This window comes from Scyliorhinus canicula, chromosome 6 (assembly GCF_902713615.1).
Source record: "Scyliorhinus canicula chromosome 6, sScyCan1.1, whole genome shotgun sequence".
NCBI lineage: Eukaryota > Metazoa > Chordata > Chondrichthyes > Carcharhiniformes > Scyliorhinidae > Scyliorhinus > Scyliorhinus canicula.
The window spans coordinates 31,264,370-31,286,897 of NC_052151.1; the positions used below are offsets into that span (position 1 = coordinate 31,264,370).

Consider the following 22,528-nt stretch of genomic DNA (forward strand, 5'->3'; position numbering starts at 1 on the left):
TGACAGTGGCATTTAAAACATTTTTTTTTTCGAGTACCCAATTATTATTATTTTTTCCCAATTAAGGGACATTTTAGCGTGGCCAATCCACCTAACCTGCACATCACTGGGTTGTGGGGGTGAAACTCACGCAGACATGGGGAGAATGTGCAAACTCCACACGGACAGTGACCCAGGGCCGGGATTCGAACCCAGGTCCTCAGCGCCGCAGTCCCAGTGCTAACCACTGTGCCACATGCTGCCCCGACGATGGCATTTCGGCTATGGCTGAGCTGTAGGTGAAGCGTAATGAGCCTTAATTTATACAAGTGGGTAGTTTTGGCAGTGCATTGAAGATACTACTTTGGATAGAAAAACCAACTCTGGGACACAAGCTCATTGCCAGTCTTCCCGTTCCAGTAGAAGGTGTATCCCTCTGCTTGTGCGGTATGGTAGCACAGTGGTTAGCACTGTTGCCTCACAGCTCCAGGGTCCCAGGTTCGATTCCCGGCTTGGCTCACTGTCTGCGCGGAGTCTGCAGGTTCTCCCTGTGACTGCGTGTGTTTCCTCCGGGTGCTCCGGTTTCCTCCTACAAGTCCCGAAAGACGTGCTTATTAGGTGAATTGGACATTCTGAATTCTCGCTCTGTGCACCCGAATAGGCGTCGGAATGTGGCGACTAGCGAATTTTCACACTAACTTTATTGCAGTGTTAATGTAAGCCTACTTATGCCAATAAAGATTATTGTTATTTGGTCTGACTGACGGCAGCGATGCCAATCATTTGGAGTCTTGTTCGCTCAAGGTCACTCTTGAGATTATCCACGAGTGTTCTAACATTCCAAGCCACAAAGTGTAGAGTTTTCTTTCTTCCTTACCGGTGGTTTCCCCAGGCAAGAGAATGTGGGACAGTCTATTTTTCAGGTACCTTTACTATCCCCCCTCCCATTTTGGGTGAGCAGAGGACTGCTCAGTCACAGATGTGCCCAAAAACTCCTCTGTCCCTACACCGGTGTCCAATAATCTTTGTGCATCTGTTGCCTGTGTGGAGATTCTTGCGTAGGGATTCCCAGGTTCACAACCCAGTCCTCATCGCCAATTCTCCATTGCCACAGCGCTTGGCAAATTGACCCTGCTAGATGACCACATGAGACTTTGTTTATTGTGGGGACCTTGGGCACAGTCACTATCCACATGATCCTGACAGGTTGGTGATCAGATCTCAGGGATGAGCCAAGCCACGTTGACCAGGACCACCTTTCTGCTACAGGTTTCCTCTGCCATCACAGCCAGTGAGCTGCGTGGTATTCCTTCACTTCTTCTGTCATTGAGGACTTTTTGAATGGCACTTTGTCTGGCACCTCCCCCCCCCCCCCCCCCCCCCCCCACCCTTGGCCAAATGGGTGGATCTAACAGAACTCAACACCATCCAGGGCAAAGCAACCTGTTTGATTGGCAACCCATCCACCATCGTATTTAAAAAAAATAAATTTAGAGTACCCAATTCATTTTTTCCAATTAAGGGGCAATTTAACATGGCCAATCCACCTAGCCTGCACATCTTTGGGTTGCGGGGGCGAAATCCACGTAGACACGGGGAGAATGTGCAAACTCCACATGGACAGTGACCCAGAGCCAGGATCGAACTTGGGACCTCGGCGCCGTGAGGCAGCAGGGTTAACCCACTGCGCCACCGTGCTGCCCCCATTCACCATCTTAAACATTCACTGCCTCCACCGTCAACGAGCAGTGACAAAAGTGTGTACTATCTACAGGTTGCACTGCAGCAAAGTGCCAAAGGTTTCTTTGGCAGCATTTATAAAACCTGTGACCTCTACCACCTAGAAGCACAAGGGCAGCATGGGGACACCACCACCTGCATGTTCCCCACCATCCCCACTGAGTGCTGAGCTTGTGGCATTTGAGTGCTACAGTGAGAGTTTGGTGACTGAGGGAGTTAGGTGAGGAGGGAGTAAGGTGCTCCTTACATTTCATTTCCTATATTTATCAAAGAGCGTGAAGGGAGCCAGGAGTTTAGAGTACAGCTGACTGGAAGTAGAGTCGGAGGGCGGAGGTCCAGTTGGTCCACGGGGCAGCTAATTTTGTAAAGTAAGAGGGGATGGAGGCTAGGGCAGTTGCATGCTCCTCCTGTAGGATGTGGGTGGTGAGGGATACCACTGGTGTCCCCGCTGACTATACCTGCGGGAAGTGCACCCAACTCCAGCTCCTCAGAGACCGTGTTAAGGTACTGGAGCTGGAGCTGGATGAACTTCGGATCATCCGGGAGGCAGAGGGGGTTATAGAGAAGAGTTACAGGGAGGTAGCCACACCAAAGGTACTGGACAAGAGTAGCTGGGTTACAGTCAGGGGAAAGAAAGCTAACAGGCAGACAGTGCAGGGATCCCTCGTGGCCGTTCCCCTTCAAAACAAGTATACCGTTTTGGATGCTGTTGGGGGGGATGACCTACCGGGGGAAGGCCCCAGCGGCCAGGTCTCTGGCACTGAGTCTGGCTCTGGGGCTCAGAAGGGAAGGGGGGAGCATAGAAAAGCAATAGTAATAGGAGATTCAATGGTTAGGGGAATAGATAGGAGATTCTGTGGTCGCGAGCGAGACTCCCGAAAGGTATGTTGCCTCCCGGGTGCCAGGGCCAGGGATGTCTCTGATCTTGTCTTCAGGATCCTGAAGGGGGAGGGTGAGCAGCCAGAAGTCGTGGTGCACATTGGTACCAACGATGTAGGTAGGAAAAAGGGTGTGGAGGTAATAAACAAGTTTAGGGAGTTAGGCTGGAAGTTAAAGGCCAGGACAGACAGAGTTGTCATCTCTGGTTTGTTGCCGGTGCCACGTGATAGTGAGGCTAGGAATAGGGAGAGAGTGCAGTTGAACACGTGGCTGCAGGAATGGTGTAGGAGGGAGGGCTTCAGGTATTTGGATAATTGGAGTGCATTCTGGGGAAGGTGGGACCTGTACAAGCAGGACGGGTTGCATCTGAACCAGAGGGGCACCAATATCCTGGGAGGGAGGTTTTCCAGTACTCTTCGGGAGGGTTTAAACTAATTTGGCAGGGGAATGGGAACCGGATCTGTAGTCCAGCAACTAAGGTAGAAGATAGTCAGGACGCCAAAGCACATAGTGATGCAGTGGGGAAGGTAACAATGACAAAGGAGAGTACTTGCAGGCAAGGAGATGGGTTGAAGTGTGTATACTTTAATGCAAGAAGCATCAGGAATAAGGTGGGTGAACTTAAGGCATGGATCTGTACTTGGGACTACGATGTGGTGGCCATCACAGAAACTTGGATAGAAGAGGGGCAGAAATGGTTGTTGGAGGTCCCTGGTTATAGATGTTTCAACAAGATTAGGGAGGATGGTAAAAGAGGTGGGGGGGGTGGCATTGTTAATTAGAGATAGTATAACAGCTGCAGAAAGGCAGTTCGAGGGGGATCTGCCTACTGAGGTAATATGGGTTGAAGTTAGAAATAGGAAAGGAGCAGTCACCTTGTTGGGAGTTTTCTATAGGCCCCCCAATAGCAGCAGAGATGTAGAGGAACAGATTGGGAAACAGATTTTGGAAAGGTGCAGAAGTCACAGGGTAGTAGTCATGGGCGACTTCAACTTCCCAAACATTGAGTGGAAACTCTTTAGATCAAATAGTTTGGATGGGGTAGTGTTTGTGCAGTGGGTCCAGGAAGCTTTTCTAACACAGTATGTAGATTGTCTGACCAGAGGGGAGGCCATATTGGATTTAGTACTTGGTAATGAACCAGGGCAGGTGATAGATTTGTTAGTGGGGGAGCATTTTGGAGGTAGTGACCACAATTCTGTGACTTTCACTTTAGTAATGGAGAGGGATAGGTGCGAGCAACAGGGCAAGGTTTATAATTGGGGGAAGGGTAAATACAATGCTGTCAGACAAGAATTGAAGTGCAGAAGTTGGGAACATAGGCTGTCAGGGAAGGACACAAGTGAAATGTGGAACTTGTTCAAGGAACAGGTACTGCGTGTCTTTGATATGTATGTCCCTGTCAGGCAGGGAAGAGATGGTCGAGTGAGGGAACCATGGTTGACAAGAGAGGTTGAATGTCTTGTTAAGAGGAAGAAGGATACTTATGTAAGGCTGAGGAAACAAGGTTCAGACAGGGCGCTGGAGGGATACAAGATAGCCAGGAGGGAACTGAAGAAAGGGATTAGGAGAGCTTAGAGAGGGCATGAAAAATCTTTGGCGGGTAGGATCAAGGAAAACCCCAAGGCCTTTTACACATATGTGAGAAATATGAGAATGACTAGAGCGAGGGTAGGTCCGATTAAGGACAGTAGCGGGAGATTGTGTATTGAGTCTGAAGAGATAGGAGAGGTCTTGAACAAGTATTTTTCTTCAGTATTTACAAACGAGAGGGGCCATATTGTTGGAGAGGACAGCGTGAAGCAGACTGATAAGCTTGAGGAGATACTTGTCAGGAAGGAAGATGTGTTGCGCGTTTTGAAAAACTTGAGGATAGACAAGTCCCCCGGGCCTGACGGGATATATCCAAGGATTCTATGGGAAGCAAGAAATGAAATTTCAGAGCCGTTGGCAATGATCTTTTCGTCCTCGCTGTCAACAGGGGTGGTACCAGAGGATTGGAGAGTGGCGAATGTCGTGCCCCTGTTCAAAAAAGGGAATAGGGATAACCCTGGGAATTATAGGCCAGTTAGTCTTACTTCGGTGGTAGGCAAAGTAATGGAAAGGGTACTGAGGGATAGGATTTCTGAGCATCTGGAAAGGCATTGCTTGATTAGGGATAGTCAGCACGGATTTGTGAGGGGTAGGTCTTGCCTTACAAGTCTTATTGAATTCTTTGAGGAGGTGACCAAGCATGTGGATGAAGGTAAAGCAGTGGATGTAGTGTACATGGATTTTAGTAAGGCATTTGATAAGGTTCCCCATGGTAGGCTTATGCAGAAAGTAAGGAGGCATGGGATAGTGGGAAATTTGGCCAGTTGGATAACAAACTGGCTAACCGATAGAAGACAGAGAGTTGTGGTGGATGGCAAATATTCAGCCTGGAGCCCAGTTATCAGTGGCGTACCGCAGGGATCAGTTCTGGGTCCTCTGCTGTTTGTGATTTTCATTAACGACTTGGATGAGGGAGTTGAAGGGTGGGTCAGTAAATTTGCAGATGATACGAAGATTGGTGGAGTTGTGGATAGTGAGGAGGGCTGTTGTCGGCTTCAAAGAGACATAGATAGAATGCAGAGCTGGGCTGAGAAGTGGCAGATGGAGTTTAACCCTGACAAGTGTGAGGTTGTCCATTTTGGAAGGACAAATCTAAATGCGGAATACAGGGTTAATGGTGGGGTTCTTGGCAATGTGGAGGAGCAGAGAGATCTTGGGGTCTATGTTCATAGTTCTTTGAAAGTTGCCACTCAAGTGGATAGAGCTGTGAAGAAGGCCTATGGTGTGCTAGCGTTCATTAGCAGAGGGATTGAATTTAAGAACCGTGAGGTGATGATGCAGCTGTACAAAACCTTGGTCAGGCCACATTTGGAGTACTGTGTGCAGTTCTGGTCACCTCATTTTAGGAAGGATGTGGAAGCTTTGGAAAAGGTGCAAAGGAGATTTACCAGGATGTTGCCTGGAATGGAGAGTAGGTCATACGAGGAAAGGTTGAGGGTGCTAGGCCTTTTATCATTAGAACGGAGAAGGATGAGGGGCGACTTGATAGAGATTTATAAGATGATCAGGGGAATAGATAGAGTAGACAGTCAGAGACTTTTTCCCCGGGTGGAACACACCATTACAAGGGGACATAAATTTAAGATAAATGGTGGAAGATATAGAGGGGATGTCAGAGGTAGGTTCTTTACCCAGAGAGTAGTGGGGGCATGGAATGCACTGCCTGTGGTAGTAGTTGAGTCGGAAAATTTATGGACCTTCAAGCGGCTATTGGATAGGTACTTGGATTAGGGTAGAATAAGGGAGTGTAGGTTAACTTCTTAAGGGCAGCACGGTAGCATTGTGGATAGCACAATTGCTTCACAACTCCAGGGTCCCAAGTTCGATTTCGACTTGGGTCACTGTCTGTGTGGAGTCTGCACATCCTCCCCGTGACTGCGTGGGTTTTCTCCGGGTACTCCGGTTTCCTCCCACAGTCCAAAGATGTGCAGGTTGGGTGGATTGGCCATGAAAAATTGTCCAAAATTCTATGATTAACCTAGGACAAAAGTTCGGCGCAACATCGTGGGCCGAAGGGCCTGTTCTGTGCTGTATTTCTCTATCTATCTATCCTGACGCGGAAAAATCACGGTTCTTTCGCTGTTGCTGGGTCAAAATCCTGGACATGGGCTGCGGCGGTTCACAAAGGCGGCTGACTATCACCTACTCAAGGGCAATTAGGGATGGGCAACAAATGCCGGCCCAAAGAGGGAGCCAGAGTACACCGTAACACCATCACAGTAAAGATTTGGGTTTAGATTTATTGTCACGTGTACCGAGGTACCTGGTACAAGTACAATGCAGAGGTATTGTTCTGCAGATCGTTCCATGCGCAAAAAAATATAGACCATACGATAAATGCACAATGTAAATACATAGACATCGACATTGGGTGAAGCATACGGCGTGTAGTGCCACAACAGAGGAGAAGATGCACATAAAGAGATCAGTTTAGTCCATAAGAGGGTCATTCAGGAATCTGGCAACAGCGGGGAAGAAGCTGTTTTTGAATCTGTTAGTGCGTGTTCTCAGACTTTTGTATCTTCTGCCCGATGGAAGAGGTTGGAAGAGCGAATAACCCGGGTGAGAGGGTTCTTTGATTATGCTGCACGCTTTCCCAAGGCAGCGGGAGGTGTAGACAGAGTCAATGGGTGGGAGGCGGGTTCGCGTGATGGGCTAGATTATGTTCACGACTCTCTGACAAAGATCAGACAAGTCTGTGTCAATCAGGAATTGAAGCCCAGACTAACTTGGTCTTTATGGCTTAGCCACTCACTGAATAGCCAGGAAGGGCTATTCATAACAGAATCAATGAGGGGGGTTAGGTGGGAGAGCGGAGCAATTGTTAATTGCGCCCAACATTATTACTTAAGGAAGCAAAAGCAAAATACTGGAGATGCTGAAAATCTAAAATGAAAACAGAACTGCTGGACGTAACCAGTAGGTCAGGCAGCATCTATTGAGAGAAGAACAGTGTTAATGTTTCAGTTGAGCTGCAAGGTCATTGACCTGAAATATTATCCCTGCTTCTCTCTCCGTAGATGTTGGCTGACCTGCTGATTATTTTCAGCAATTTCTGTTTGTATGCCATCATCTACGGACCCAGGCAATTAACTCTAGGGCACGTGGCACCCATCGGCCAATTACTCACTCAAAATGGGCAAGGAAAGGCAGATGACAGGCCGAGGTCAAAATCCTTTCCACTGTGGATGAAAGGCGGAGGGTGGAGGGAGGCAGGGGAGGTGCGGAGAGTCATTGGTGCTTCTTTTGTGGATGTGATGTGAAAGAGCCTAAGCAGCAGAGGCCCAGACTTTCCTTAGCTTTCCTACAGATGCCTTCCGGATCCTGCCAAGCAGCACAAAGGAAAGTTTCTAACTTAGCTATCTAACTTAGACTGTCTCCTCTTCTTCGCCGCTCAATGCACAGTCAACATGCAATCGGGCCCTAATGACATTTTCTATACATCAAGGAGACTCAGTCAGGCAGATGGCAGTTGGGTGCCAGGAAAAGAGGGTCCAGTTAAACTGACAGCAGGCAGGAATCAAGCACGACTATTATACCCGTCTGAATGCCCGATCCCTGAGGTGAATTTTAATGTGTTTTGCGCAAAGTTGCCGAGCTGTCTGTTATGAAAGTATTGCTGTCAGACAAAGGCTTACCTGGTTCCTTATCTGCATGCTTGTTGTTGGTGTGAGATATTTGTGTTCTAGATACCAGGCTCGTTCTTGGTATAGGAGGTTAGTTCCGTGTAAAAGGCAAAACTAAAAATGGAAACAAATAAACAAGTATGAATTTGTCATTTGGAAACAATTGCATGGCACTGAGGTAATGCTACATTTGGTAAACAACCTCGACACTGGCAAACTTTAAACTAACAATCTCAGAAACACCCTAATAGATACACTGCTTTGGCTAAACCATCAAGTAAGAACACAGATGCAGGAGTTCAATTAGAGTTTCGTTTTGTAACTTTGATTGTCCCTTTTATAGATATCTTAGTGGTGCAACAGTCAAGAACACAAAGGCAGGCAATCTTTCATCTGGACCTCTTCACTCTTAACCCGAAGTGCACTGCTGATGAGTCTATAACCACACAGACACACTCCTCTGTGGTCGATGAGTCAATTTGTCTGACTGCTGGGGCGGAATTCTCCGACTCCCCGGGGCCGGCGTCAATCCCGCCACCGCCGTGTCCCGAATTCTCCGCCCCCCCAAGATTCGGCGGGAGCGGGAATCGTGCCGCGCCGGTCAGCGGGCCCCCTGCGGCGATTCTCCGGCCCGCGATGGGCCAAAGTCCTGCTGCTGACAGGCCTCTCCCGCCGGCGTGGTTTAAACCACTTACCTGACCGGCGTGATTGGTAGCGCGGGTGGGCTCTGGGGTCCTGGGGGGGGGGGGGGGGGGGGGGGGGGGCCGGGGCGATCTGACCCCGGGGGGTGCCCCCACAGTGGCCTGGCCCGCGATCGGGGCCCACCGATCGACGGGAGGGCCTGTGCCGTGGGGGCACTCTTGTTCTTCCGCCCCTGCCATGGCCTTCATCATGGCGGAGGCGGAAGAGACCCTCTCCCCTGCACCGGTATGACGTCAGCAGCCGCTGACGCTCCGGCGCATGTGCGGACTTACGCCGGCTGGCGAATTCCTTTCGGCCCCAGCTGGCGTGGCACCAAAGGCCGTTCACGCCAGCCGGCGGAGTGGGAACCACTCCGGTGCGGGCCCAGCCCCTCAATGTGAGGGCTTGGCCCCGAAAGGTGCGGCGAATTTGGCACCTTTAGGGCGGCCCGACGCCGGAGTGGTTCACGCCACTCTGACACACCGGGACCTCCCGCCCGCCAGGTAGGGGAGAATCCCGGCCCAGGTCTTTATTGGTTCAAAGAAAGCACTTGCATTTATATAGCACCTTTCATGACATCAGGCTACCCCAAATCTCTTTGCAGTCAATAAAGTTCTGTCGAATTGTAGTAATCGTTGTAATGCTGGGAACACAGCAGCACATTGACCCAAGGAAGGTCCCATAAACTGTGACTTGATAATCACTAGAAAATCTGTTTATTTTTTAGTAACATTGATCGATGACTGGTTATTAGACCGGACACCTGGTGAACTTCCCTTATTTTCATCAAAGCAGTGGCCAAGGGGTTTTTTCATGTCCACCTGAAAAAGGCAGACTGACTCAGTTTAACCTTTCATTGAATAGAAGACACCTTCAACTCTACAATATCCCTCAGTACTGCACAGGTATCCTGGCCTAGATTATGTGCTCAAGTGCGGCGAAAGTGATTACCCTTGACATCAGGGCAGCATTTGACTGAATGTGGCATTAGGAAGCCCTAGAAAAGCTGGAGTCAACCGGAATCAGGGACAAAACTCTCCACTGGTTAGAGTCATACCTGGCGCAAAGGAAAATGGTTGTGGTTGTTGGAGGTCAATAATTTCCATTCCAGGACATCACTTCTGTTCCTCAGGGTAGTGTCCAAGGTCCAACCATCTTCAGCTGCTTCATCAATGACCTTAGAAGTGGGGATGTTCACAGATGATTGCACATTGTTTAGCACCATCCGCGACTCCTCAGATACTGAAGCAGTCCATGTCCAAATGCAGCAAGACCTTGACAATATCTGGGCTTTGGCTGACAAGTGGCAAGTTACATTCGTGTCTCACAAGTGCCAGGCAATGACCATCTCCAACAAGAGAGAAACAAACCATCGCCGTTTGACATTCAATCCCCTATTATCAACATCCTGGGTTTACCATTGCCCAGAAGTTGAACTGGACTAGCCATATAAATACTGTGGCTACAAGAGCAGGTCAGAGTAACTGCTGTGAGTAATTCTCCTCCGGACTCCCCAAAGCCTGGCCACCATCTACAAGGGACAAGTAAGGAGTGTGATGTAAGGGCAGCATGGTGGCGCAGTGGGTTAGCCCTGCTGCCTCACGGCACCGAAGTCCCAGGTTCAATCCCGGCTCCGGGTCACTGTCCGTGTGGAGTTTTCACATTCTCCCCATGTTTGAGTGGGTTTCGCCCCCACAAGCCAAAAAGATATGCAGGCTAGGTGGATTGACCACACAAAATTGCCCCTTAATTGGAAAAAAAGAATTGGGAACTCTAAATTTGAAAATAAAGGAGCGTGATGGAATACTCCCCACTTGCCTGGATGAGTGCAGCTCCAGCAACACTCAAGAAACTCGACACCACCCTGGACAAAGTAGCCTGCTTGATTCCACAAACATTCACACCCTCTCCAATAGAATCCATAGATATTTGTGCAGCAGTTTGTACCATCTACAAGATGCACTACAGGAACTCACCAAGGCTCCGTCCAGACTCTTGACTTCCTCCATCTAGAAGAACATGGACATAGACATAGGAACACCACCACGTGGAAGTTCCCCTCAAAGCCACTCTATTGCTGTTCCTCCACCATCGATGGGTCAAAATCCTGGAATTCCTTCCCTAACAGCACTGTGTCTGTACCTGCACCACAGGGACTGCATCAGTTCAAGAAGATGGTACATCACCCAATTCCCAAGGGCGATAAGTGCTGGTCTAGCCCACCTTCCGTAAATGAATTTTTAAAAAAGTCTCCATAAAATATGTCAAAGACTTTTTAACCATTCATTCATGGGCACTTAGGTATCAGTTGAAAGTTCACATTTATTGCACATCCCTAATTGCCCCTTAGAAGGTAGTGGTGAGCAGTATTCTAATCCAGGTAAATGGAGAGGATTTCATTATATTCTGAACTTGCGCCTTATAGATGATGGAACGGCTTTGGGGAGCCAGGATGACAGGTGGCTAGGGTGGCAGGCGGATAGGCTGGTAGGTGGGTAGGGCAGCAGGTGGGTAGGATGGCAGGTGATAGAGGGGGTAGGTGGGTCGGCGGTAGCAGGGCGGGGTTGTAAAGTCAGATGTTAGTCAGGATGGGGTCGGAATGGGAATTTGAGGTGTCAGGAATATGTCGAGTGGTGGAGCTGTGTCCATTCGTGCCGGGGAAGTCGGAGAGCAGTCAACAGGGTGGTCAATCAGGTCAGGTAGAGGGAGGGCTGGTCAGTTGTTTAGTTTTTTTTCATATTTTAAAAAACAGAATTTCGAGTACCCAATTCATTTTTTCCAATTAAGGGGCAATTCAGCGTGGCCAATCCACCTACCCGGCACATCTTTGGGTCATTGGGGCAAAACTCACGCAAACATGGGGAGAATGTGCAAACTCCACACGGACAGTGACCCAGAGCCGGGATCGAACCTGGGACCTCAGCGCAGTCAGGCAGCAGTGCTAACCACTGCACCACCATGCTGCCCCACATTTTCCGAATCCTGGCCACCTTGCTCACCCAGATAAAGGAAGAGTTCAATTTCTCCACCCCACAAAGAATTCTTTTGGGAGAAAAAAGCGGACATTGGAATAGAAACAGTAGGATGTTCATTTTCACCGTTTGAACACCACCCGTCAACGATAGAGGGAGGCTGTTCTTCCTCTGTAAATTGGCTTTAACCCTACTCACCAGGTTCGTAAAGTTTAATTTGAGAAGCTAGACCTAATCCTGAGTCACATGCACCCCTAAATACTTGAAGTGAGTACCCATTAAACAGAATGGCAACACCCCCAGATTAGCTGCTTTCCCCAGTGGAGAGACCAAATAACACTCACTTATCTCCAAATTCAATTTATAGCCTTAGAAAGCCCCAAATCGCTTCAACAACCCATTATGGCCCCCATTGTGGGAACCAGATCAGAGATATACAAGAGAAGATCATCTGCGTACTAGGACACCCTATGCTCCACCACCCCCACCCTTACTATCCCCCTCCACTTATCCGGGAGAGACCCCCACGTTACTGAATGCTCAAACATCTCCATTAACAACAGCATCAGCCAATAAGCAAACTCTTTTGAGAATTCGCATCCGGCCCCGGTGCTTGTCAATCTGCATTCTCCCTATAGCTGTCTGAACCTCCTCAATCTCCAATGGCTCTTCTCACTCCGCCCTATCTTCCTCTTCCACTGTGGGACACTCCAATCCCTCCAAAAACTCCGCCACATCCGATTCATCCTCAGGCGGCTCCGACTGATACAGCCCCTTGTAAAATGCCTCAAGCGCCCCATTCACCTCATTGGGTGCGAACACCAGCCCATCTCCCTCATTCCGCACCTGTACGATCTCCCAGGTGGCCAACAATGACTGCCCTTCTCCCCATATTCATACATTGCCTACCGCCAATCAAAAGATCAAACTGAGTCTGGAGTTTCTTCAACTGATGCATATCCACTAGAGTGCTGAGCTTGTGGCATTTGAGTGCTACAGTGAGAGTTTGGTGACTGAGGGAGTATAAGGGTTCATTTTTATTTAAAGTCTAGTATTTCTTTTATTTAGTTAATTAACTTAAAAGTTGCTGTTTGGTCTATAAGAAGGTGAATTTTGAATCAGCTTTAGACAAGGTTCTACTTGGACTTACTTGCAGCTGGAGCTTGTTAATTAGTTAATTGCATTAGGCCAGTTTTCAGAAGCTAGAGTCACAGTATAAATAGGAGCTAGTTACAGTGCAGACTTTGTTTGCACTAGAGTGCTGAGCTTGTGGCATTTGAGTGCTACAGTGAGAGTTTGGTGACTGAGGGAGTGCTGAGCTTGTGGCATTTGAGTGCTACAGTGAGAGTTTGGTGACTGAGGGAGTTAGGTGAGGAGGGAGTAAGGTGCTCCTGACATTTCATTTCCTATATTTATCAAAGAGCGTGAAGAGAGCCAGGAGTTTAGAGTACAGCTGACTGGAAGTAGAGTCGGAGGGCGGAGGTCCAGTTGGTCCAAGGGGCAGCTAATTCTGTAAAGTAAGAGGGGATGGAGGCTAGGGCAGTTGCATGCTCCTCCTGTAGGATGTGGGTGGTGAGGGATACCACTGGTGTCCCCGCTGACTATACCTGCGGGAAGTGCACCCAACTCCAGCTCCTCAGAGACCGTGTTAAGGTACTGGAGCTGGATGAACTTCGGATCATCCGGGAGGCAGAGGGGGTCATAGAGAAGAGTTACAGGGAGGTAGCCACACCAAAGGTACTGGACAAGAGTAGCTGGGTTACAGTCAGGGGAAAGAAAACTAACAGGCAGACAGTGCAGGGATCCTTCGTGGCCGTTCCCCTTCAAAACAAGTATACCGTTTGGATGCTGTTGGGGGGGTGACCTACCGGGGGAAGGCCCCAGCGGCCAGGTCTCTGGCACTGAGTCTGGCTCTGGGGATCAGAAGGGAAGGGGGGAGCATAGAAAAGCAATAGTAATAGGAGATTCAATGGTTAGGGGAATAGATAGGAGATTCTGTGGTCGCAAGCGAGACTCCCGAAAGGTATGTTGCCTCCCGGGTGCCAGGGCCAGGGATGTCTCTGATCGTGTCTTCAGGATCCTGAAGGGGGAGGGTGAGCAGCCAGAAGTCGTGGTGCACATTGGTACCAACGATGTAGGTAGGAAAAAGGGTGTGGAGGTAATAAACAAGTTTAGGGAGTTAGGCTGGAAGTTAAAGGCCAGGACAGACAGAGTTGTCATCTCTGGTTTGTTGCCGGTGCCACGTGATAGCGAGGCTAGGAATAGGGAGAGAGTGCAGTTGAACACGTGGCTGCAGGAATGGTGTAGGAGGGAGGGCTTCAGGTATTTGGATAATTGGAGCGCATTCTGGGGAAGGTGGGACCTGTACAAGCAGGACGGGTTGCATCTGAACCAGAGGGGCACCAATATCCTGGGAGGGAGGTTTTCTAGTACTCTTCGGGAGGGTTTAAACTAATTTGGCAGGGGAATGGGAACCGGATCTGTAGTCCAGCAACTAAGGTAGACGATAGTCAGGACGCCAAAGCACGTAGTGATGCAGTGGGGAAGGTAACAATGACAAAGGAGAGTACTTGCAGGCAAGGAGATGGGTTGAAGTGTGTATACTTTAATGCAAGAAGCATCAGGAATAAGGTGGGTGAACTTAAGGCATGGATCTGTACTTGGGACTACGATGTGGTGGCCATCACGGAAACTTGGATAGAAGAGGGGCAGAAATGGTTGTTGGAGGTCCCTGGTTATAGATGTTTCAACAAGATTAGGGAGGATGGTAAAAGAGGTGGGGGGGTGGCATTGTTAATTAGAGATAGTATAACAGCTGCAGAAAGGCAGTTCGAGGGGGATCTGCCTACTGAGGTAATATGGGTTGAAGTTAGAAATAGGAAAGGAGCAGTCACCTTGTTGGGAGTTTTCTATAGGCCCCCCAATAGCAGCAGAGATGTGGAGGAACAGATTGGGAAACAGATTTTGGAAAGGTGCAGAAGTCACAGGGTAGAGGTCATGGGCGACTTCAACTTCCCAAACATTGAGTGGAAACTCTTTAGATCAAATAGTTTGGATGGGGTAGTGTTTGTGCAGTGTGTCCAGGAAGCTTTTCTAACACAGTATGTAGATTGTCCGACCAGAGGGGAGGCCATATTGGATTTAGTACTTGGTAATGAACCAGGGCAGGTGATAGATTTGTTAGTGGGGGAGCATTTTGGAGGTAGTGACCACAATTCTGTGACTTTCACTTTAGTAATGGAGAGGGATAGGTGCGAGCAACAGGGCAAGGTTTATAATTGGGGGAAGGGTAAATACAATGCTGTCAGACAAGAATTGAAGTGCAGAAGTTGGGAACATAGGCTGTCAGGGAAGGACACAAGTGAAATGTGGAACTTGTTCAAGGAACAGGTACTGCGTGTCTTTGATATGTATGTCCCTGTCAGGCAGGGAAGAGATGGTCGAGTGAGGGAACCATGGTTGACAAGAGAGGTTGAATGTCTTGTTAAGAGGAAGAAGGAGACTTGTGTAAGGCTGAAGAAACAAGGTTCAGACAGGGCGCTGGAGGGATACAAGATAGCCAGGAGGGAACTGAAGAAAGGGATTAGGAGAGCTAAGAGAGGGCATGAAAAATCTTTGGCGGGTAGGATCAAGGAAAACCCCAAGGCCTTTTACACATATGTGAGAAATATGAGAATGACTAGAGCGAGGGTAGGTCCGATTAAGGACAGTAGCGGGAGATTGTGTATTGAGTCTGAAGAGATAGGAGAGGTCTTGAACAAGTATTTTTCTTCAGTATTTACAAACGAGAGGGGCCATATTGTTGGAGAGGACAGCGTGAAGCAGACTGATAAGCTTGAGGAGATACTTGTCAGGAAGGAAGATGTGTTGCGCGTTTTGAAAAACTTGAGGATAGACAAGTCCCCCGGGCCTGACGGGATATATCCAAGGATTCTATGGGAAGCAAGAAATGAAATTGCAGAGCCGTTGGCAATGATCTTTTCGTCCTCGCTGTCAACAGGGGTGGTACCAGAGGATTGGAGAGTGGCGAATGTCGTGCCCCTGTTCAAAAAAGGGAATAGGGATAACCCTGGGAATTACAGACCAGTTAGTCTTACTTCGGTGGTAGGCAAAGTAATGGAAAGGGTACTGAGGGATAGGATTTCTGAGCATCTGGAAAGGCATTGCTTGATTAGGGATAGTCAGCACGGATTTGTGAGGGGTAGGTCTTGCCTTACAAGTCTTATTGAATTCTTTGAGGAGGTGACCAAGCATGTGGATGAGGGTAAAGCAGTGGATGTAGTGTACATGGATTTTAGTAAGGCATTTGATAAGGTTCCCCATGGTAGGCTTATGCAGAAAGTAAGGAGGCATGGGATAGTGGGAAATTTGGCCAGTTGGATAACAAACTGGCTAACCGATAGAAAACAGAGAGTGGTGGTGGATGGCAAATATTCAGCCTGGAGCCCAGTTATCAGTGGCGTACCGCAGGGATCAGTTCTGGGTCCTCTGCTGTTTGTGATTTTCATTAACGACTTGGATGAGGGAGTTGAAGGGTGGGTCAGTAAATTTGCAGATGATACGAAGATTGGTGGAGTTGTGGATAGTGAGGAGGGCTGTTGTCGGCTTCAAAGAGACATAGATAGAATGCAGAGCTGGGCTGAGAAGTGGCAGATGGAGTTTAACCCTGACAAGTGTGAGGTTGTCCATTTTGGAAGGACAAATATGAATGCGGAATACAGGGTTAATGATAGGGTTCTTGGCAATGTGGAGGAGCAGAGAGATCTTGGGGTCTATGTTCATAGTTCTTTGAAAGTTGCCACTCAAGTGGATAGAGCTGTGAAGAAGGCCTATGGTGTGCTAGCGTTCATTAGCAGAGGGATTGAATTTAAGAGCCGTGAGGTGATGATGCAGCTGTACAAAACCTTGGTCAGGCCACATTTGGAGTACTGTGTGCAGTTCTGGTCACCTCATTTTAGGAAGGATGTGGAAGCTTTGGAAAAGGTGCAAAGGAGATTTACCAGGATGTTGCCTGGAATGGAGAGTAGGTCATACGAGGAAAGGTTGAGGGTGCTAGGCCTTTTCTCATTAGAACGGAGAAGGATGAGGGGCGACTTGATAGAGGTTTATAAGATGATCAGGGGAATAGATAGAGTAGACAGTCAGAGACTTTTTCCCCGGGTGGAACACACCATTACAAGGGGACATAAATTTAAGATAAATGGTGGAAGATATAGAGGGGATGTCAGAGGTAGGTTCTTTACCCAGAGAGTAGTGGGGGCATGGAATGCACTGCCTGTGGTAGTAGTTGAGTCGGAAAAGTTAGGGACCTTCAAGCGGCTATTGGATAGGTACTTGGATTAGGGTAGAATAATGGAGTGTAGGTTAACTTCTTAAGGGCAGCACGGTAGCATTGTGGATAGCACAATTGCTTCACAGCTCCAGGGTCCCAAGTTCGATTTCGACTTGGGTCACTGTCTGTGTGGAGTCTGCACATCCTCCCCGTGACTGCGTGGGTTTCCTCCGGGTACTCCGGTTTCCTCCCACAGTCCAAAGATGTGCAGGTTGGGTGGATTGGCCATGAAAAATTGTCCAAAATTCTATGATTAACCTAGGACAAAAGTTCGGCGCAACATCATGGGCCGAAGGGCCTTTTCTGTGCTGTATTTCTCTATCTCTATCTCTATCCATGTCCGGAATGGCCACCAACATCCTCTTCATAAAGGCTACATCTTCCCATCCAGGAGCGTATATGTTAGCCCAAGCCACTGGCCTACCCTCCAGCCATCCTGTAACTATGACATACCTACATATGACATGGCTGATCAATTGAATACATACTTTGGTTCAGATCCCAGAAATGTTGGAGAATGAAAGCCATGATGTGCAGATGCCGGCGTTGGACTGGGGTGAGCACAGTAAGAAGTCTTACAACACCAGGTTAAAGTCCAACATGTTTGTTTAAAACACTAGCTTTCGGAGCACTGCTCCTTCCTCAGGTGAAGGAGGAAGGAGCAGTGCTCCGAAAGCTAGTGTTTGAAACAAACACGTTGGACTTTAACCTGGTGTTGTAAGACTTCTTACGGAGAATGAAAAGTTTTGTGAGAGGGAAGAACTGAGGGAGATCAACATTTTCTTTTTATTTTTTATTTTAAAATAAATTTTAGAGTACCCAATTAATTTTTTCCAATTAAGGGGCAATTTAGCGTGGCCAATCCACCTACCCTGCACATCTTTGGGTTGTGGGGGTGAAACCCACGCAAACACGGGGAAAACGTGCAAACTCCACACGGACAGTGACCCAGAGCCGGGATCAAACCTGGGACCTCGGTGTCGTGAGGCAGCAGGGCTAACCCACTGCGCCACCGTGCTGCCCTAGGGAGATCAACAGTAGTAGAGAAATGGTGCTGGGAAAACTGATGGGATTGAAGGTGGATAAATCCCCAGTGCCTGAGAATCTGCATCCCAGAGTGCTTAAGGAGGTGGCTCTGGAAATAGTGGACGCATTGGTGGTCATCTTCCGGAATTCTATAGACTCTGGAACTGTCCCTGCAGATTGGAGGGTAGCTCACTCCGATATTCTAAAAGGGATGTAGAGAGAAAGCAGGGAATTATAGACCAGTAAGCCTAACATCGGTAGTGGGGAAAATGCTTGCAACCGTTATCAAGGACTTTATAGTGGAACATTTAGAAAGCAGTGGCAGGATCAGTCAGAGTCAGCATGGATTTATGAAGGGAAAATCAGGCTTGACAAATCTGTTGGAATTCTTTGAAGAGGTAACCAGTACAGTCGACAAGGGGGAGCCAGTCGATGTGGTATATTTGGACTTTCAGAAGGCGTTTGACAAAGTCCCGCATAAGAGATTATTGTGCAAAATTAAAGCGCATTGGATTGGGAGAAATGATAGAAAACTGGTTGACAGAGAGGAAACAAAGAGCAGGGATTAATGCGTCCTTTTCAAATTGGCAGGCAGTAACAGTGGGGTACCACAGGGATCGGTGCTGGGACCCTAGCTATTCACAATATATATTAATGATTTGGATGAGGGAACAAAATGTAACATCTCCAGATTTGCAGATGATACCAAATTAGGTGGGAGGGTGAATTGTGATGAGGATGCAGGGATCCTACAGCAAGATCTGGACAGGTTGAGCGAGTGGGCAAATCAATGGCAGATGCAGTATAATTTGGATAAGCATGAGGTTATTCACTTTGGAAGCAAAAACAGGAAGGCAGATTACTACCTGAATGGTTGTAAATTGGGAGAGGGGCGTGTGCAGTGGGACCTGGGTGTCCTTGTGCACCAGTCGCTGAAGGTAAGCATGCAGGTATAGCAAGCGGTAAAGAAGGCTAATGGTATGTTGGCCTTCATTGCAAGACGTTTTGAGTATAGAAGCAGGGATGTGTTGTTGCAATTGTACAGAGCCTTGATGAGGCCACACCTGGAGTATCGTGTGCAGTTTTGGTCTCCTTCTCTGAGGAAGAATGTTCTTGCTTTCGAGGGAGTGCAGCGAAGGTTTGCCAGACTGATTCCAGGGATGGCGGGACTGTCATATGAGGAGAGATTGACTAGGTCGGGATTGTTCTCGCTGGAGTTCAGAAGAATGAGGGGGGTTCTCATAGAGACATATAAAATTCTAACAGGACTAGACAGGGTAGATGCAGGGAAGATGTTGCCAATGATCATTGCGTCCAGAACCAGGGGTCACATTCTGAGGATTCAGGGTAAACCATTTCGGACAGAGATAAGGAGACATTTTTTCACACAAAGAGTGGTGAGCCTGTGGAATTCATTACCACAGGAAATATTTGATGCTAAAACTTTCAATATATTCAAGAGGCGGCCAGATATAGCACTTGGGGAGAATGGGATCAAAGGCTATGGGGAGAAAGCAGGGTTAGGCTATTGAGTTGGATGATCAGCCATGATCGTGATGAATGGCGGTGCAGGCTCGAAGGACTAAAAGGCCTCCTCCTGCTCCTATCTTCCAAGTATCTATGTATCTACCCCTCAATCTGCCACCACATCTCCATCTGGAACCTAATTCTCTTGTGAATCAGTATTGCTACCCCTGGGCTCCACTATCAAAGCCCGAGTAGAACACCTGGCTGACCCAACCCTTACGAAGCCTTACTTGATACTTCACACAAACTGGGTCTCCTGCACCAGCACCACATCAACCCCAAAGCTAAAACTAGAGCCCACCCAAGATGGCACCCAGCCCCAGCCAATGGGTGGGACAAAGAACAATCTCCAGTCACCGTCAGCCAACTACCCCTCCCCTCCCCATCCCAGAAACCCCCCCCCCCCCCCCCGCCCCGCCACTTCCTCTTGAAACAGCTCCTCACTCCATAATCCCCGTTCCCCCCACTACTGACACCAAAACCTGCCTAAACAGGTTCTGCAGGCCCCAGGCCCTCCCCCCAACTCGGTCCCATTCACTAGCCAACTGCAGTTTGTTGGTGAGGACCAACAGAATCCCCTTCCCCAAGGTGAACAACAAAGGAACAAAGAAACCCTCCACACCCAAACCATCCACCTCAAGAAGTGAAACTCCCCCCGCCCCTCCACTCCATCCCGAAACTGCTACTCCCCTCTCCTCCCCGTGTCCATGTGTCCTTTCCAACCCATTAAAACCCAATCAGAGGAAAGAAGAAACCAAAGTAGACAAAGCAAACCCCAAACATAATTTCAATTTAACCCTAACTATGTACAAAAAAAATAGAGGGCACCAAAACGTTAAACAAAAGAAAAAACACACCCTATTACAACATGCCCCTCAAACACTGCATCCCAACCACAGCAACAAAGTTCCTGTTCTTTTTTTAAATTTAAAAAATAAATTTAGAGTACCCAATTCATTTTTTGCAATTAAGGGGCAATTTAGCGTGGCCAATCCATCTGTCCTGCACATCTTTGGGGCGAAAACCACGCAAACACGGGGAGAATGTGCAAACTCCACACAGACAGTGACTCAGAGCCGAGATCGAACCTGGAACCTCGGCGCCGTGAGACTGCAGTGCTACCACTGCGCCACCGTGCTGCCCTCAAAGTTCCTGTTCTAATCTCAGTCCAGTCCAACTCCTTCAGCCTTCGCGAATGCCTCAACCTCCTCCGGCATCTCAAAGAAATGGTCCCGGGAGTTATGCATGACCCTCACCCTCGCTGGGTAAACCATCCCAAAACGCTCTCCGCTCTTACAAAGCACCGCCTTCGCCCTGTTAAAGGCTGCACGCCTTCTCGCCAGCTCCACTGTGACATCCTGGTATATTCCAATACCCCTGCCTTCCCAAAGCACCTCTCAATTCTACTTGGTCCATCCCAGAACTTTCTCCTTTATCTGATAGCGTGAAAACAGACTTTCACTGCTCTTGGTGGTTCGTTCGCCCGTGGATTCAGCCAGAGCGACCAATGAGCCCTATCCAACTCAAATGGGAGGACGTTATTCCTCCCCCCCCCCCCCCCCCCCCCCCCCCCAGCAGCTTTGCGATCATCGTCGAGCAATACTCCCTCAGCCTCTGGCCCTCCACTCCCTCGGGCAGTTCCACGACCCGAAAGGTTCTGCCCTCCAGGTCCTCGACCGTCGCTCTCAGGCCCTTATTTCTATCCTCCACCTTCAGCAGCTCTGCTTCCAGTGAGGCGAACCGGTCGCTGTGTCACGGTAGCGTTTCCTTCGAAACCTCTCCATGCTCGCTCCTGCATCGTCTCCGACATCCTACCGAAAGCCTCCTTCATCGGGGCCAGCGTGTCCTCCATCAACTGGTTAAGAGTCTCCATCGTCTCCCTCCCTTGTTGTTCTAAATGTTTGCCGAATTGTCGTCAAATTCAGCCACCACCATCTCCGCTTGCAGATCCACTGTAATGGGCGCCGTCCCACCCTGCGAGTTCACCCCCGCCAACTTCCCTCCCAATGGGCTCCGCACTGTAATAGACTCTGCCTGTGGGCTAGCATTCGCTCCTTTCTTCCTAATATTCTTTCTTTGGTTTCTGGACATCCTTTAATAACCACGACTCAACTCGGACGAGTGTGCATAGAAATTCTCCCTGAAAACCAGGTGAAAAGGGCCAAATATCAAGGACTCCAGCGGGAGCTACTCAACGTCTGACCTCCTCCTTCGTGTCGCCACCGGAAGTCTCACCTCCCTTTAAGAATTATGCCTCTTATTTTGTATGGCCTATCCTTGTTCTTCCTACCAGAATTAATCACTTCCCACTTCTCTGCATCAAATTTCATCTGCCACTTGTTCCCCCATTCTAGCATTCTGTCTATGAACACTATTCTTCTCATTGGTGTGTGGCACGGCGGCGCAGTGGTTAGCACTGCTGCCTCAGGGCACTGATGATCCAGGTTCCATCCCGACCCCGGTCACTGTCCGTGTAGAGTTTGCACATTCTCCCCGAGTCTGCGTGAGTCTCACCCCCACTAACCCCAAAGATGTGCCGGGTAGATCGATTGGCCACGCTAAATTGTCCCTTAATTGGAAAAATAAATGAATTTGTTGCTCTAAATTTTATTTTATTTAAAAAGATAAATAAATTTAGAGTATCCAATGTTTTTCAATTAAGAGGCAATTTAGATGGCAATCCACCTACCCTGCACATCTGTTTTTTGGGGGTTTGTGGGGTGGACCCACGCAGACACGGGGAGATTGTGCAAACTCCACACAGACAGTGACCCAGGGTCGGGATTGAACCTAGGACCTCGGCGCCGTGATGCAGCGGTGCTAACCACTGTGCCACCATGCCACCCTACTCGAAATTTATTTTTTTTAAACTATTCCCCTCACTGTTCACAACACTAAATCAGTAAGGGCAAGGGAGCCAAACTGGGTCTGTGCCAATCGACAACGATTTTACTAATAAAGAACTGACTTCAGTCCGCCAATTAAAAAGAAAGTTTATACAGTTGCCAGGCAATTTAGTTCATGTACTCTAAACAATACAAACAAACCTCTTGCAGGTGGTTTCAAACACTTCCCTAAACTCGGTTCAGCTGACCTCACTCATATTAGATCACAGATTAATGTCCTTTGACCCATTTATCTCACCGCTCCAGAATATTAACCCTACCTTCTTC

At 48.6% G+C, this 22,528-nt stretch overlaps 1 protein-coding gene across 3 annotated transcripts in view; it reads right to left on the reverse strand.

Annotated features, from left to right (window-relative positions):
• The window catches only part of acoxl (acyl-CoA oxidase-like), a 531,095-nt gene that overhangs the window by 27,028 nt on the left and 481,539 nt on the right, over positions 1-22,528 (reverse strand). For all 3 annotated transcript variants that reach the window (XM_038799111.1, XM_038799113.1, XM_038799112.1), the window contains exon 18: positions 7,830-7,931. In XM_038799111.1, the coding sequence (XP_038655039.1) occupies positions 7,830-7,931 (102 nt within the window). The remainder of the gene's footprint in view (positions 1-7,829; positions 7,932-22,528) is intronic.